At 55.0% G+C, this 12,499-nt stretch overlaps 1 protein-coding gene across 1 annotated transcript; it reads left to right on the top strand.

Annotated features, from left to right (window-relative positions):
* Nucleotides 1-8,024: 8,024 nt before the first annotated feature.
* On the top strand, nt 8,025-11,993 carry LOC119924204. The gene is made up of 3 exons (XM_038743182.1): nt 8,025-8,838; nt 8,921-8,961; nt 9,751-11,993. Exon 3 carries the CDS (start codon nt 9,902-9,904, stop codon nt 11,318-11,320), a length of 1,419 nt encoding a protein of 472 aa, XP_038599110.1. The 5' UTR covers nt 8,025-8,838; nt 8,921-8,961; nt 9,751-9,901; the 3' UTR covers nt 11,321-11,993.
* The last annotated feature ends 506 nt before the right edge of the window (nt 11,994-12,499 follow it).

Here is a 12,499-nt window from a genome sequence, read left to right as displayed (position 1 = left end):
GGCAGGGTGCCGCAGTTCTTCCCAGCTCTCGTTAACTTGTACCTCTCGGCCCTGGGTCCCCTCTACCTCCCAGCCCTGGTCCCCTGTCTTCGGACCCAGGTACCCCTCTGCCTCTTAGCCTTGATTCCCCTTTGACTCTCCGCTATAGTCCACATCTACCTCCCGGCCCTGGTCCCCCCCTGCCTCTCAACCCTGATTCACCTCTGACTCTTGGCCCTGGTCCCATTGTCTCCCGTCCCAGGTACTCATTTGTCTCCCGGACCTAGTCCACCTAGCTCCCAGCCCAGATACCCCTCTGCCTCATGGCCCTGGTCCTCCTCTGCCTCCAGGCCCTAATCCCACTCTACCTCCAGGCCCTGGTCCCTCTGTGCATCCTGGACCTGGATCCTCTGTGCCTCCTGGCCCTGGTCTCCCTCAAACTTCAGGCAATTGGGTCACCCTCCAGCCCAGCCCGGGATCCCCTCTACCTCCCAGCCCTGGTCCCCCTGTCTCCCGGCCCAGGCACCTCTCTACCTCCCAACCCTGGTCCCCGGGTCTCCTGGCACAGGTACACCTCTGCCTCCTGGCCCTGGTCCCCCTCTGCCTCCCAGCCTTGGTCCCCATCTGCCTCCCAGCCCTAGTTCGCCTCTGCCTGCATATCCCGGTTCCCCCTGCTTATCTGCTTCGATCCCCCTCTGCTTTCCGGCCCTGGACCCCGTCTCTTGGGCCAGGTACCCCTCGGCAAGCTGGCCCTGGACCTCTCTGCCCCCGGGCCCTGGTCTCCCTCTGCCTCCCGGTCATGGTCCCATCTGCCTCCTTGCCCTGGTCACCCACCGCTTCTCGGCCCTGGTTCCCTTCTGCCTCCCACACCAGGTACACCTCTGCCTCCTGGCCCAGATACCCCTCTGCCTCCTGGCCCTAGTCCCTCTGTACCTCCCAGCCCTAGTCTCCTAGTCTCCTACTACCTTGGGTCTCCTCTACCCGTCCTATCCCTGGGTCCACTCCAAATCCCGGCCCAGGTACCACTCTACATTCCGGCCTAAGTCCCCCAAGTCCTGACCCAGGACCACTCTGCCTCTCAGTCCTGGTCCCACTCTGCGTCCCTGCCCTGGTCCCTCCCGCCTATCAGCCCTGGTCCCCCTCTGCCTCCCAGCCCTGAACCCCGTCTCCCAGCCCAGGTACACCTCTGCCTCCGGGCTCGGGTTCCCCCCTGCGTCTCGGCCCTGGTACCTCTCTGCCTCTCGGCTCTGGTCACCCACTGCATCTTGGCCCTGGTCCCTCTGTCTATGGGCCAAGCTACCCCCGTACCTCCCAGCCTGGTTCCCCTGTCTCCCGCCGCAGGTACCTCTCAACCTCCCGACCATGGTCCCCGGGTCTCCTGGCCCAGGTATCCCCTCTACGTTCTGGTCCTGGCCCCCCTGTCTCCTGGACAAGGTAACCCAATGCCTCCTGACCCTGGTCCCCCTCTGCCTTCGGGCCCTGGGCCCTCTCTCCTTCCCAGCCCTGGTTCCCCTCTACCAACCAGCACTGGTCCCCTTGACTTCCAGTCCAGAGGTACCCCACTACCTCCCAGCCTTGGTCCTTTTGTTTCCCGATCCAGGTACCCCTCTGCCTCCTGGCCGTGGGCCCCCTCGACCTCCCAATCCAGGTCCCCCTCTGCCTCCCAGTCCTGGACCCCACTGCCTCCCTGCCCTGGTACCTCCCGCCTCTCAGCCCTAGTCCCCCTCTGCCTCCCAGCCCAGGTGCCCCTCTGCCTCCCGGCCCTGGTCCCCCACCGCGTCACAGCTCCGGTACCCCTCTGCCTCTCGGCCATGATCCTCCTCTGCCTATAGGTCCTGGTCACTCTGTCCCCAGGCCCAGATACCCCTCTGCCTCCTTGCCCTGGTCCCCCTGTCTCCCGGCCCAGGTAACCCTCTGCCTATTGGTCATGGTCCCCTCCTGTCGCGTTGCTCTGGACCACCTCTGCCTCCCGGCCCTGGTCTCCTTCTGCCTCCAGGCACTGGTCCCGTCTCCTGGGCCTCTCTCCGTCCTGGTCCAGTGTCCCCTCCACCTCCCGGCCTTGGTCCCCCTATGCCTCCCCGCGGCAGTCTGCACCGCCGCTCAGCCCTGGTCTCCCACTACCTCCCGGACCAGGTCCCCATCTCCTGGCCAAGGTACCGCTCTGCCTTCCTTTTCTAGTCCCTCTGTGTCATGGCCCTGGTACCACTATCCCACCCTGCCCAGATCCCCCTCTGTCTCCCGACCCTGGTTCCTTTGTCTCCGGGTCGAGGTACCCTTCGGCCTCCCTGCCCCGGTCCACCTGTCTCCTGGCCCAGGTACCCCTTTGCCTCCTGTCCCTGGTCCCCCTCTGCCTCCAGGCCTTAGTCACCCACTTCCTCCCGGCCCTTATCCCCCAGCTTCCGGCCCAAGTAATTCCCTGCCTCCTGGCCATGGTCACCTTCTCCCGCATTGCCCTGGTCCACCTCTGCCTCCCGGCTCTGGTAGCTTTGTGCCTGCCTGCCCTGGTCTCCTTCTAAATCCAGGCCCTTGGGTCTCTCTCCATCCTGGCCCTGGGTCCCCTCTACCTCCCAGCCTTGGTCCCTGTCTGTCTACCTGCCCTGGTCCACCTCAGGCTCCAGACCCGGGTCCCCCTCTCCGTCCCAGCCCCGGGTCAGCTATACCACCCAGCCATGCTGCCCATCTCCCGGCCCTTGTCTCCCTCTGCCGCCCTACCCTGGTCCCCCACCCCCTCTCGGCCCTGGTCCTCTTCTGCCTCTCGGCCCTTGTCCTCCTGTCTCCCGGGCCAAGGACCCCTGTGCCTCCGTGCCCTAGTCCCCCTCCCTCCCGGCCCAGGTCCCCCTCTGCCTCCCCACCCTGGTTCCCCATCTTCCGGCCCAGGTACCTCTCTGCTTTCTGGACCTTGTCCCCCTCTGCCTACCTGCCCTGGTTTCCCTCTGCCTCCCGGCCCAGGTATCCTTCTGCCTTCCGGCTCTGGTACCCCATCTACTGGCCCAGCTACCCCTCTGCCTCCTATCCCTGGTAACCCGGTGCCGCCCTGCCCTAGTACCACTTTGCGTATCGGTCCTGGTCCCCCTCTCTCCCGGCCAAGGTTCCCTTCAAATTCCTGGCCCTGGTCCCCCTCTGCCTGCCCGCCCGGGTTCCCCTCTTCCTCCAGCCCCTAGTCCACTGCTGCCTCCCGGCACTGGTCCCAATCTGCCTCCCGGCCCTGGTCCCGCTCTGCCTCCCCGCAATGATCCCCTTCTGCCTCCCGGCCCAGATCCCCATCTGCCTCCCGGCCCTGATCCCCCTATGCCTCCTGGCCCTCGTCCCCCTCTGCCTCCTGGCCCTTGTAGCTCGACCTCGCGGCCCTTATTCCCCTCTGCCTCGCTGTCCTGATTGTCCTCTGCCTCCCACTGCTTGTTACTTTCTGCCACCCGGCCCTGATCCCCATCTGCCACCTGAACCTGGTACCCTTCTACCTGCCTACCCTCGTCCCCATTTGCCACCCAGCTCTGTTCCGCTTCTCCCTCCGGCCCTAGTTCGCTCTCTGCCTCCCTGCCCTGGTCCCCCCTGCTTCTCGGTCCTGGTCCCCCTCTGCCTCCGGGCCCAGTTACCCCTCTGCCTCCTGGCCCTGGTCCTGCTCTGACACCCTGCCCTGGTCCCCTTCTAGCTCCTGGTCCTGGTCCTTCTGTGCCTCATTGTCCTGGTCTCTTTCTACCTCCAGCCCTTTGGGTCTCCCTCCAACCCGGCCCTGGGTCCCCTCTACCTTCTGGCCTTAGTCCCCGTCTCCCTGCCCGGTAAACCTCTGACTCCTCGCTATGGTATCCCTCTGCCTCCTTGCCATGGTCCCCCTCAGCCTCCCTGCCGCCGTCCCTCTCTGCCTCCCGGCCCTTGTCCCCCTCTGCCTTTCAGCACTGGTCCCACTTTACTGTCTGGCCCTGGTCCCATTCTCCCACCGGCCCTAGGTCCAATCAACACCCCTGCCTTGGTCCCCATCTTCTGCCCAGACCTGGTCGCCCTATGACTACCGGCACTGGTGCCCCCATTACTCCCAGCCCTCGTCGCCTTGTATCTCTTAGCCCTGGTCCCCCTGTGTCTCCCGGCACTGGTCCACTTGTACCTGTCAGCCCTGGTCTCCCTCTTCCTCCAGGCCCGGGACCCTCTCTCTGTCCTGACACTGAATCGCGTCTACCTACCGGCCTAGGTGCCCCTGTCTACAGTCCCACGTACTCCTCTGCCTCCTGACCCTAGTCCCCCGTCTCTCGTCCCTGGTCCCCCTCCGCCTCCAGGCCCTTGTCCCCCTCTGCCTCCAGGCCTTGGTCCCCCTCTGCCTCCCGACCCTGGTCCCTTTAAGACTCCTGGCCCTGGTCTACCCCTATCTCCAGGCCACCGAGTCTCTCTTCGTCCCGGCCATGGGTCCCCTGTACCTCTGGGCCTTGGTCTCCCTATCTGTCACCCCTTGTCTCCCTCTATCTCCAGGCCCTGGCCCCACTCTGTGTCCCGACCCCGGAACAGGCCCTGGTCCCCCTCTGCCTCCCGGCCCTTGTACCCCTATGCCTCCCTGCCCTTGCCCCCCCACCCCCGGCTTCTCGGTCCTGGTCCCCCTTTGCCTCCCGACCCAGGTACCCTTCTGCCTCTTCATCATCAATCGTATTTATTTATTTATTGGCCCTGGTCACCCTCTGCCTCCTGAACCTGGTACCCCGTCTACTGGCCCAGGTACCCCTCTGCCTCCTGGCACTGATACCACCCTACCTCCCCGCCCTTGTCCCCCTCGGCTTCCAGACCCTGGTGATCCTCTGCCTCACTGTCCTGGTTCCCCCCCGCCCCTGCTTCCCGGCCCGGGTTCCTCTGTGCCTTCTGGCCCTGGTCGCCTTCTACCTCCAGGCCCTTGTTTCTCTCTCCATCCCGGCCCTGGGTCACCTCTACCTCCAGGCCCTGGTCCCCCGTCTCCAGGCTTAGTTACCCCTCTGCCTCCTGGCCCTGATCCCCCTCTGCCACCCTGCCCTGGTCCCCATCTATATCCTGGCCCTGGTCCCGCTCTACCTCCCGGCCCTGGTCCACGTCTGCCTCCCGAACCTGGCCCTACATTTCCCTGCCCAGCTACCCCTCTGCCCCCGGCCCTGGTCCCCCTCTGCCTCCTGCCCCTGGTCCCTTTAAACCTACCGGCCCTGGCGTCCCTCTACCTCCAGGCCACTGGGTCTTTCTACGTCCTGGCAATGGGTCCCCTCTACCTCCTGCCCTGGTTCACCTGTTCTACCAGCCCTTGGTTTCCTCTACTTCCAGGCCCTGGCCCCTTTCTCTGTCCTGGCCCTGGGACCCTCTACCTCTTGGCCTAGGTCCCCCGTATCCCGGTCCAGGTAATCCCCTGCCTCCCGGCCCTGGTCCCCCTCTGACTTCATGCCCTGGTCACCTCCTCTTCTCGGCCATGGTCCACCTTTGCCTCCCGTCCCTGGTATCCCTCTGCCTTCTGACCCTGGTTCCCCTCTGTCTCCCGGCCCTGGTCCCCCGTCTACCGGCCCGGGTACCCCTCTGCCTCCTGGCCGTGGTCCCCCCTGCCGCCCTGCCCTGGTCTCCCTCTGCCTCCCGACCCTGGGTTCCCCCTACCTCCCGGCCCTGATCCCCCAGTATCTCCTGGCCCAGGTATCCCCTGCTGATGGGTAAATTTAGAAACTCTTGCACATTAAGTATAGGCTTCGATTTGGCAACGGCTAGACCGACCTGTCTGCTGGGCGACCTCGACCGGGCTTGACAGATAACCAATTGCAAAACAAAGGAGAAGAAAAACAACTTATCTCTGTACTCTGGAAACAGGCCATTTCCCACAGTACAGAAACACCTTAAATAAACACATCTTCCCAAGGTGACCTGCACCGGGAACTTATGCAATTGGCAAAATGCCTTCTTGGTTTGCAAAGGTTTTATTAAGGCTCGTACGGTGGAGCTAACTCGGAATCTCACTCGAGGAGAGGACGCTCTGCCTGGGACCTTCCCATTAGGGACCCTGAAAACTGAATCCGGGATTCCCCAGCATGAAACTTCAGGAGTTGGTGTTCCCCCGAATTGGTGATGTAACCCCTTTTTTGTGTTTGTTTTCTTCTTTCATATTCCCTTCCTTCTATTAAAATTGTCCTTCTATTAAAATTGTAACGATACCCCTATATTGCTATGTGTCTGCGCTTCTTTCTCTGAAAAAAAGGGGACTTGTAGTCACGGATCTGAACCTTATTCGTTGGTTAACTGAAGAAATATTTCGTTAACCTAACATAGTCGGCCAGAAGCCGCGTTACATCATGCCTTTTTTTCAAGAAAGTAACGCAAACACCACCGGAGAACGATATCCCAGGATGGGAGAGTATGCTGCACTGTTCCCTCTCTAAGGCCTGAGTTAAAGGAACAGGCTTGTGTGAAGATTGGAAGGGACGAGTAAGAAATGCTGAACCTTTGCAATTAACTAAGTGTTTACAACGTGTTCCTGTAGAAAAAGGAAAAGAGATGACAGGAGTCTGTAGAAGAGGGTGGGCTCTTAACTGCTTATCGAAAAATGCATGAATTAAAAACTAAGGCTTTTGAAGATAAGTTGGCCTTGGAAAAAGAGCTGACGGAGTTACAGAGTAGATTGTCAATGTTGCCGTGTCAAAATTGTATATTAGGTGATCAAGTACGAAACTATCATACGGTGGCGGAGAAAGCTGCAGTCAGAGTGGTGCAGTTTAAATATAGGAAAAGGAATCGAAAGGTGCATGCGGTCATCGCCTCCACTACGGCGGATAGGGACCCGGATAGATGGGACGGGGATATTTGGGATGATGCTGAAGAAGGTTCCTCGGGTGAAGATATTTGCGAAGATCATAAGAAAGCTTGTTCCGGTAATGGGGCATCTGCTAGGCCAATCCGGAGACGAAAGGAGGAAAATCAGGGGGGGAACCGACTTTTTAAAGAAGTCGCAGAAGATTTTACGCAACAAGAAGTTTCTGATATTTTAAGCCGCTTCTCTCAAAGGCCACAGGAACTGTTGATTTCATGGATGGTGCACACGAGTGATAGCGGGGCAGGAGGAATTTGGGTGGATGCAGACGACTGTATGAAGTTCGTTCCTACCAGTTTTAATTCAAATGTGCAGCAGGCTCTCAGAGAATATGCTGCGCGGCTGCTCATGCTAACGGGAGTGGTAATACTACCCTCCTAGCGTTGGTAGAGGAAGGGTGTCAGAAACAATACCCCGCTGACTCAATGTGGCCTCGGGGGGACCGGCCCTGGTATTCCCTGAAGGACGGAATCCAACGATTAAAGGAGGAGGTGATGAAGACTGCTATAATGTTAGGCGAGGCTGACTCTTACCACCTCTGCCCGGTATCAGCGCCACAGAGGAATATTTTAGTCAAAACGGCACCGCCCGCGTACAAAAATTTAATTATGACTTTACTGTTGAGTGAGTCTGGGAAGCCTTTATCAGAAGTATTAGATAAAATGTCTCAGTTAGGAGATATGGGAGAATGGAATCGCCAGGAGAAACTACCCGAAGGGGTGTGGTACAAACGTGACCACGGGTGGAATGACACTCGAGGAAGTAATCGTATCTCTAGAAAGGACTTGTTCACTGCCCTGTTAAAGGCAGGGGTAAAGAAGGAAACCATTGACGGTATTCCTACATCTGAGTTGTATCAGATGTATAAGAAACATAATCTGTCTGAGAGGAAGGAATCCAGAAAGATAGACACAGAAAAGGAGCCAGAACCTTGGGATTCCCCGCTGGTGTCCCTGCCGGCTCCCAATGCCACACTATACCCCTCCCTTGAACTTTTCAAAGGGGAATAGGGGAATGGCCAAGCCCCGGTACGTGTTCAGGAGGTATGTAGGTGGGACTACAGGCCCTCTTGCTCCCAGCCGAGGTGGCCGTCGTGCATGTGCATGCCCACAACCGAGGAAGTGATTCCCCGAGTTTGGACAATCGCCGAGCCGAAGAGGCCTTTCGTTGGGCAGCTTGGCATGCCCCCCTTGTATGTGTTGCTCCCGTTATGGCCCTGGCCCCCACGTCTATGCCTGGCACCCTGTTTTCCTTCCTGATTACTGATAAGGAAAGAGCTGAGTGGCCTCAGCAATATGAGGCGCTGGAACGGGACGGACTCTTTTGGGTCTCTGATGGATGCCCTATTTTGCCAGTTGCTGCACTGCGACCCGTTTGTCTGGGTGTTCACCAGGAGACTCACTTTGGTGCAGATGCCTTGGCAGCCACAGTACTCCGAGTTTGGTTTGCCCCAGGTATCCATCCTGTTTCCAAACGGGTTACAGCCAGTTGTGCTACTTCCCAGAGCTTCAATACTCACCCTGGTCGTCGGGTTCCTTTGGGGGGACGCCCTTGGGTATATTCCCCTTTTGAGGGTTTGCAGGTTGATTTTGTGACACTTCGAAGGGCTGGTCCTTTCCGATATTTACTGGTTATTGTTGATTACCTGACTGGTTGAATTGAGGCTTTCTCTTCCTCCCGAGCAACTGCTCCTACGGTGGTGAAATGTCTCTTGAGGGCAGTCATCCCCCGGTTTGAACCACCTGCTGTTATTGATTCTGTTCAAGGATCACATTCTAAACTCATGTCAAGTGGCCGGAGGTCCTGCCTCCTGCCCTTTAACGACTATGTTGTTGCCCCAGTCTCCTTTAAATGTATCACCTTATGAGATGCTGTTTGGTCATCCTCCGTATTGGGGAAATCTCTCAGATCCCCGACCTCCTCCAACCCTACAAGTGGGCGATGATGCCCTGCGAGCCTATGTTTTGTCTCTCCAGGCAATTCTAGCTGGGCAGCAGGCTGCTGGAATCCTCCGTCAGCGCACCCCTCTCACCGATCATCTGCATCCGTTCGTCGCTGGACATTGGGTTTGAGTTAAGCGCATGGTCGGCAATGCTTCACTTAAGCCATCCTGGTAGGGGTCCTACCAGGTTCTCTTGTCTTCCTTTTCTGCAGTTCGTGTTGCTGAGCGCCCCTCATGGATCCACCACTCCCAGGTGAAGCCGGCCGTTTTTGATGCTTCGCCTCCTGATTGTACTGCGCCATTGGTTTCTGCTGACTCTCAGGATTCTGAGCCACAAGCTGTCCCAGCTTTATGGCTGTGTCGGACTTCTACCGGATGCGCCTCGGTCCTATGAGATTTTGTCTGGTGGCTTATTTGTGTGTCTTGCTGCTGGCTAGTTTTGGTGTGTGCCTTTGGGAAGGACAGACTGCTTGATGTTGTTGCCCCCAGTGTCCCTCCTGAGGCTTTGGGTTACCCTTTAGCTGCAAGGTTTGGGCCTGTCCCGCCATCGACCCCGGCCCACGTCATCCCCCTGGCCTGGAATGCCCTCCCTCTGCCAATCCGCCAAGCTAGCTCTCATCCTCCCTTCAAGGCCCTACTGAGAGTTCACTTCCTCCAGGAGGCCTTCCCAGACTGAGCCCCTTCCTTCCTCTCCCCCTTGTCCCCCCCTCCATCCCCCCATCTTGCCTCCTTCTCTTCCCCACAACACCTGTATATATGTATATATGTTTGTACATATTTATTACTCTATTTATTTATTTATTTATTTATTTATTTTACTTGTACGTATCTATTCTATTTATTTTATTTTGTTAGTATGTTCGGTTTTGTTCTCTGTCTCCCCCTTTTAGATTGTGAGCCCACTGTTGGGTAGGGACCGTCTCTATATGTTGCCAACTTGTACTTCCCAAGCGCTTAGTACAGTGCTCTGCACACAGTAAGCGCTCAATAAATATGATTGATTGATTGTTTCTTCTTTGCTTTGGTTTGCTGTGTTTTTCAGCTCCTGAGGGCCTGCCTCCGACGCGCTTCATCTACCCGGATGCTTCTTCAAACCCTGACCATACACCTGTCCAAGGCCGAGGTCATGGACATGCAGTGCCATCTGGACGCTGCATTTCGCTGAGGAATGGGATTGTTGTGTGTGTAAAGCTATGTCTGGATTTCTCTATCTTGTCCTATGCTTTAGGCGCCGGCTTTGCGGAAGACCTTTGTTATCCCGAGGAGGGTTGTATGTGATCCTCCCGGAGGCCGTGGGCCTCGGAAGGATCAAAGGGGGGATTGTTGTCCACAGCGGACTTGACATGACTGTGCAAACTGAGAACGACATAAATATTACATGCTGTATGTATAACGACTCTATAATGCTACCTTCTCCTTCTCCCCGAGACGATATCTTTGCCTTAATACGCGAATGTAGCAAGAGTAACAGTAACAGCACTGTTACCCAATACCAGGGCTCTAACTTTACTATTAGTGTGAACCGCGCCGCTACATTGCTTTGTTTTAACACCACCACCATAACTAATAGGACTTGGTGGGTAGAGTACATTAGGTTATTGACCAATATTACCCCCATTTCACAAGAATTAATTATCGTTCGAGTACCTGGAAGTTGTCAGAATGTGACGTTTAACACCCAGCAAAACTTGCTACATTGTAACATAACTTTTCCCCCCTGGAAACCTTGTAACAGGCGGAGGAGATCATGGTTTGATACTCTCCTTGGAGGGGCAGGAACAGGTTTGGGTATAGTAAATTCAGTAGACCTTGAGACCCTGGCCAATAGACTGCGCAGTGCTGGCCACGATGTCCCTCAGGCTCTCACAATAAATGCTCGATGGTCACGCACAACGATCCTGCCCCACCAACCTACCTTAAACTTCCAAGGACAATTTCTACAGTTGTTTAATGCTGCAACGTTTGCTTCTGTCAACATAGACACTGATTTTTCTAAGCTATTTAATTGGACAAGGTGTTCATTGGAGAATATCTATAGCATGGTACAAAAAGAGTGGGTTCAAAGAACGTTATCGGCTGGAACCCCGGACATTTGGAGACAAATTCTTTCTCGTTATATTCCTCAAGATAACTGGATATCCCATAGAATTGTAATGCAATGTACTGAGGATATATGTACAGGGACAATTACTCACTTTAAGGTTAGCTCTGCTATGATCATGTGTAATTATCATGTCATTCCTTTTGTCTTGTCTTTGTATTTCGTTTTGCCCCAATTGAATGGTGAATATATAGACCAACGTAACAATACTCATATATTGCGGGAATGTACCTCATGCCTCGAAGGGATGGTATGTGGAATGGCTACACCACAGATGGAACCCTGTTTGTTAAACCATTCCTCTAACTTATGTACATTAACTCTCTATCAGCAAAGTAACTTCTCTATGTTATATGAGGTATCCCCTCAGCACATATGCATTACCTCTAGTAATAGTACTGATTTGGAATCTGTCGGGAAGGCTTCCCCTTTCTCCGGTTGCCTACGAAATATTAGTTTTCTTAACTGGCAGCGTGATGAGTTTTTACTTTGCCCCTGTACAGGTGAATGATGTCCTATGAAATATTAGTTTTCTTCACTGGCAGGGTGATGATTTTTACTTTGCCCCTGTACAGGTGAATGATGTAAACCTCACTTGGATCCCGAAACCCCTCCCACCCACTACCTATGTATCTATCGAACTCCCTGTAGCCATCCTGAATACGTCACAGTTACTACGTCAATTGCTTACTAAAAATGAAAGAGCTCTTAGTGAACATCGCATACAAACTCATATAGTTGCTGGAAAACTGATAGACGCATCTCATGTAATATTAACAGACACAAATCATCATTGGTATGATTTCTTCTTTAAATCATCGACTGCGCAGAAGTATTTTAATGCTCTGGCTAACCCTTTGCTAATATTTTCCTACATTTTAATTATTTTATGTTTATGCAATTGTTATATGTTTATTAGCATAAGAACGTTGTACACTAACTTTACTCCCAAGTTATTAACGGCCTATACTGTTAATGTACCTGATTTTGAGTCCGAATGATGGGTAAATTTAGAAACTCTTGCACATTAAGAATAGGCTTCGATTTGGCAACGGCTAGACCGACCTGTCCACTGGGCGACTTCGACCGGGCTTGACAGATAACGAATTGCAAAACAAAGGAGAAGAAAAACAACTTATCTCTGTACTATGGAAACGGGCCATTTCCCACAGTACAGGAACATCTTGAATAAACACATCTTCCCAGGGTGACCTGGCCAGTCGCCCGGGAACTTGTGCAATTGGCAAAATGCCTTCTTGGTTTGCAAAGGTTTTATTAAGGCTCGTACGTTGGAGCTAACTTGGAATCTCACCCACGGAGAGGACGCTCTGCCTGGGACCTTCCCATTCGGGACCCTGAAAGCTGAATCCGGGATTCCCCAGCATGAAACTTCAGGAGTTGGTGTTCCCCCGAATTGGTGATGTAACCCCTTTTTTGTGTTTGTTCTAACCTCTTTTGTTGTATTTGTTTTCTTCTTTCGTATTCCCTTCTTTCTATTAAAATTGTCCTTCTATTAAAATTGTAACAATACCCCTATATTGCTATGTGTCTGCGCTTCTGTCTCTGAAAAAAAGGGGACCTGTAGTCGCGGATCTGAACCTTATTCGTTGGTTAACTGAAGAAGTATTTCGTTAACCTAACATCTGTGTCCTGGCCCTGGTCCCCCTCTGCCTCTCTGCCCTTGTCCCCC

The sequence above is a fragment of the Tachyglossus aculeatus genome, unplaced genomic scaffold, assembly GCF_015852505.1.
Source record: "Tachyglossus aculeatus isolate mTacAcu1 unplaced genomic scaffold, mTacAcu1.pri scaffold_87_arrow_ctg1, whole genome shotgun sequence".
Taxonomy (NCBI): domain Eukaryota; kingdom Metazoa; phylum Chordata; class Mammalia; order Monotremata; family Tachyglossidae; genus Tachyglossus; species Tachyglossus aculeatus.
The sequence above is the reverse complement of the archived record's forward strand: the minus strand, read 5'-3'. Positions and strand labels throughout refer to the sequence as shown.

Bases quoted from the DNA above. Each gene is read 5' to 3' on its own strand.
- LOC119924204 (XM_038743182.1), top strand. From the start codon at position 9,902: ATGTCTGGATTTCTCTATCTTGTCCTATGCTTTAGGCGCCGGCTTTGC.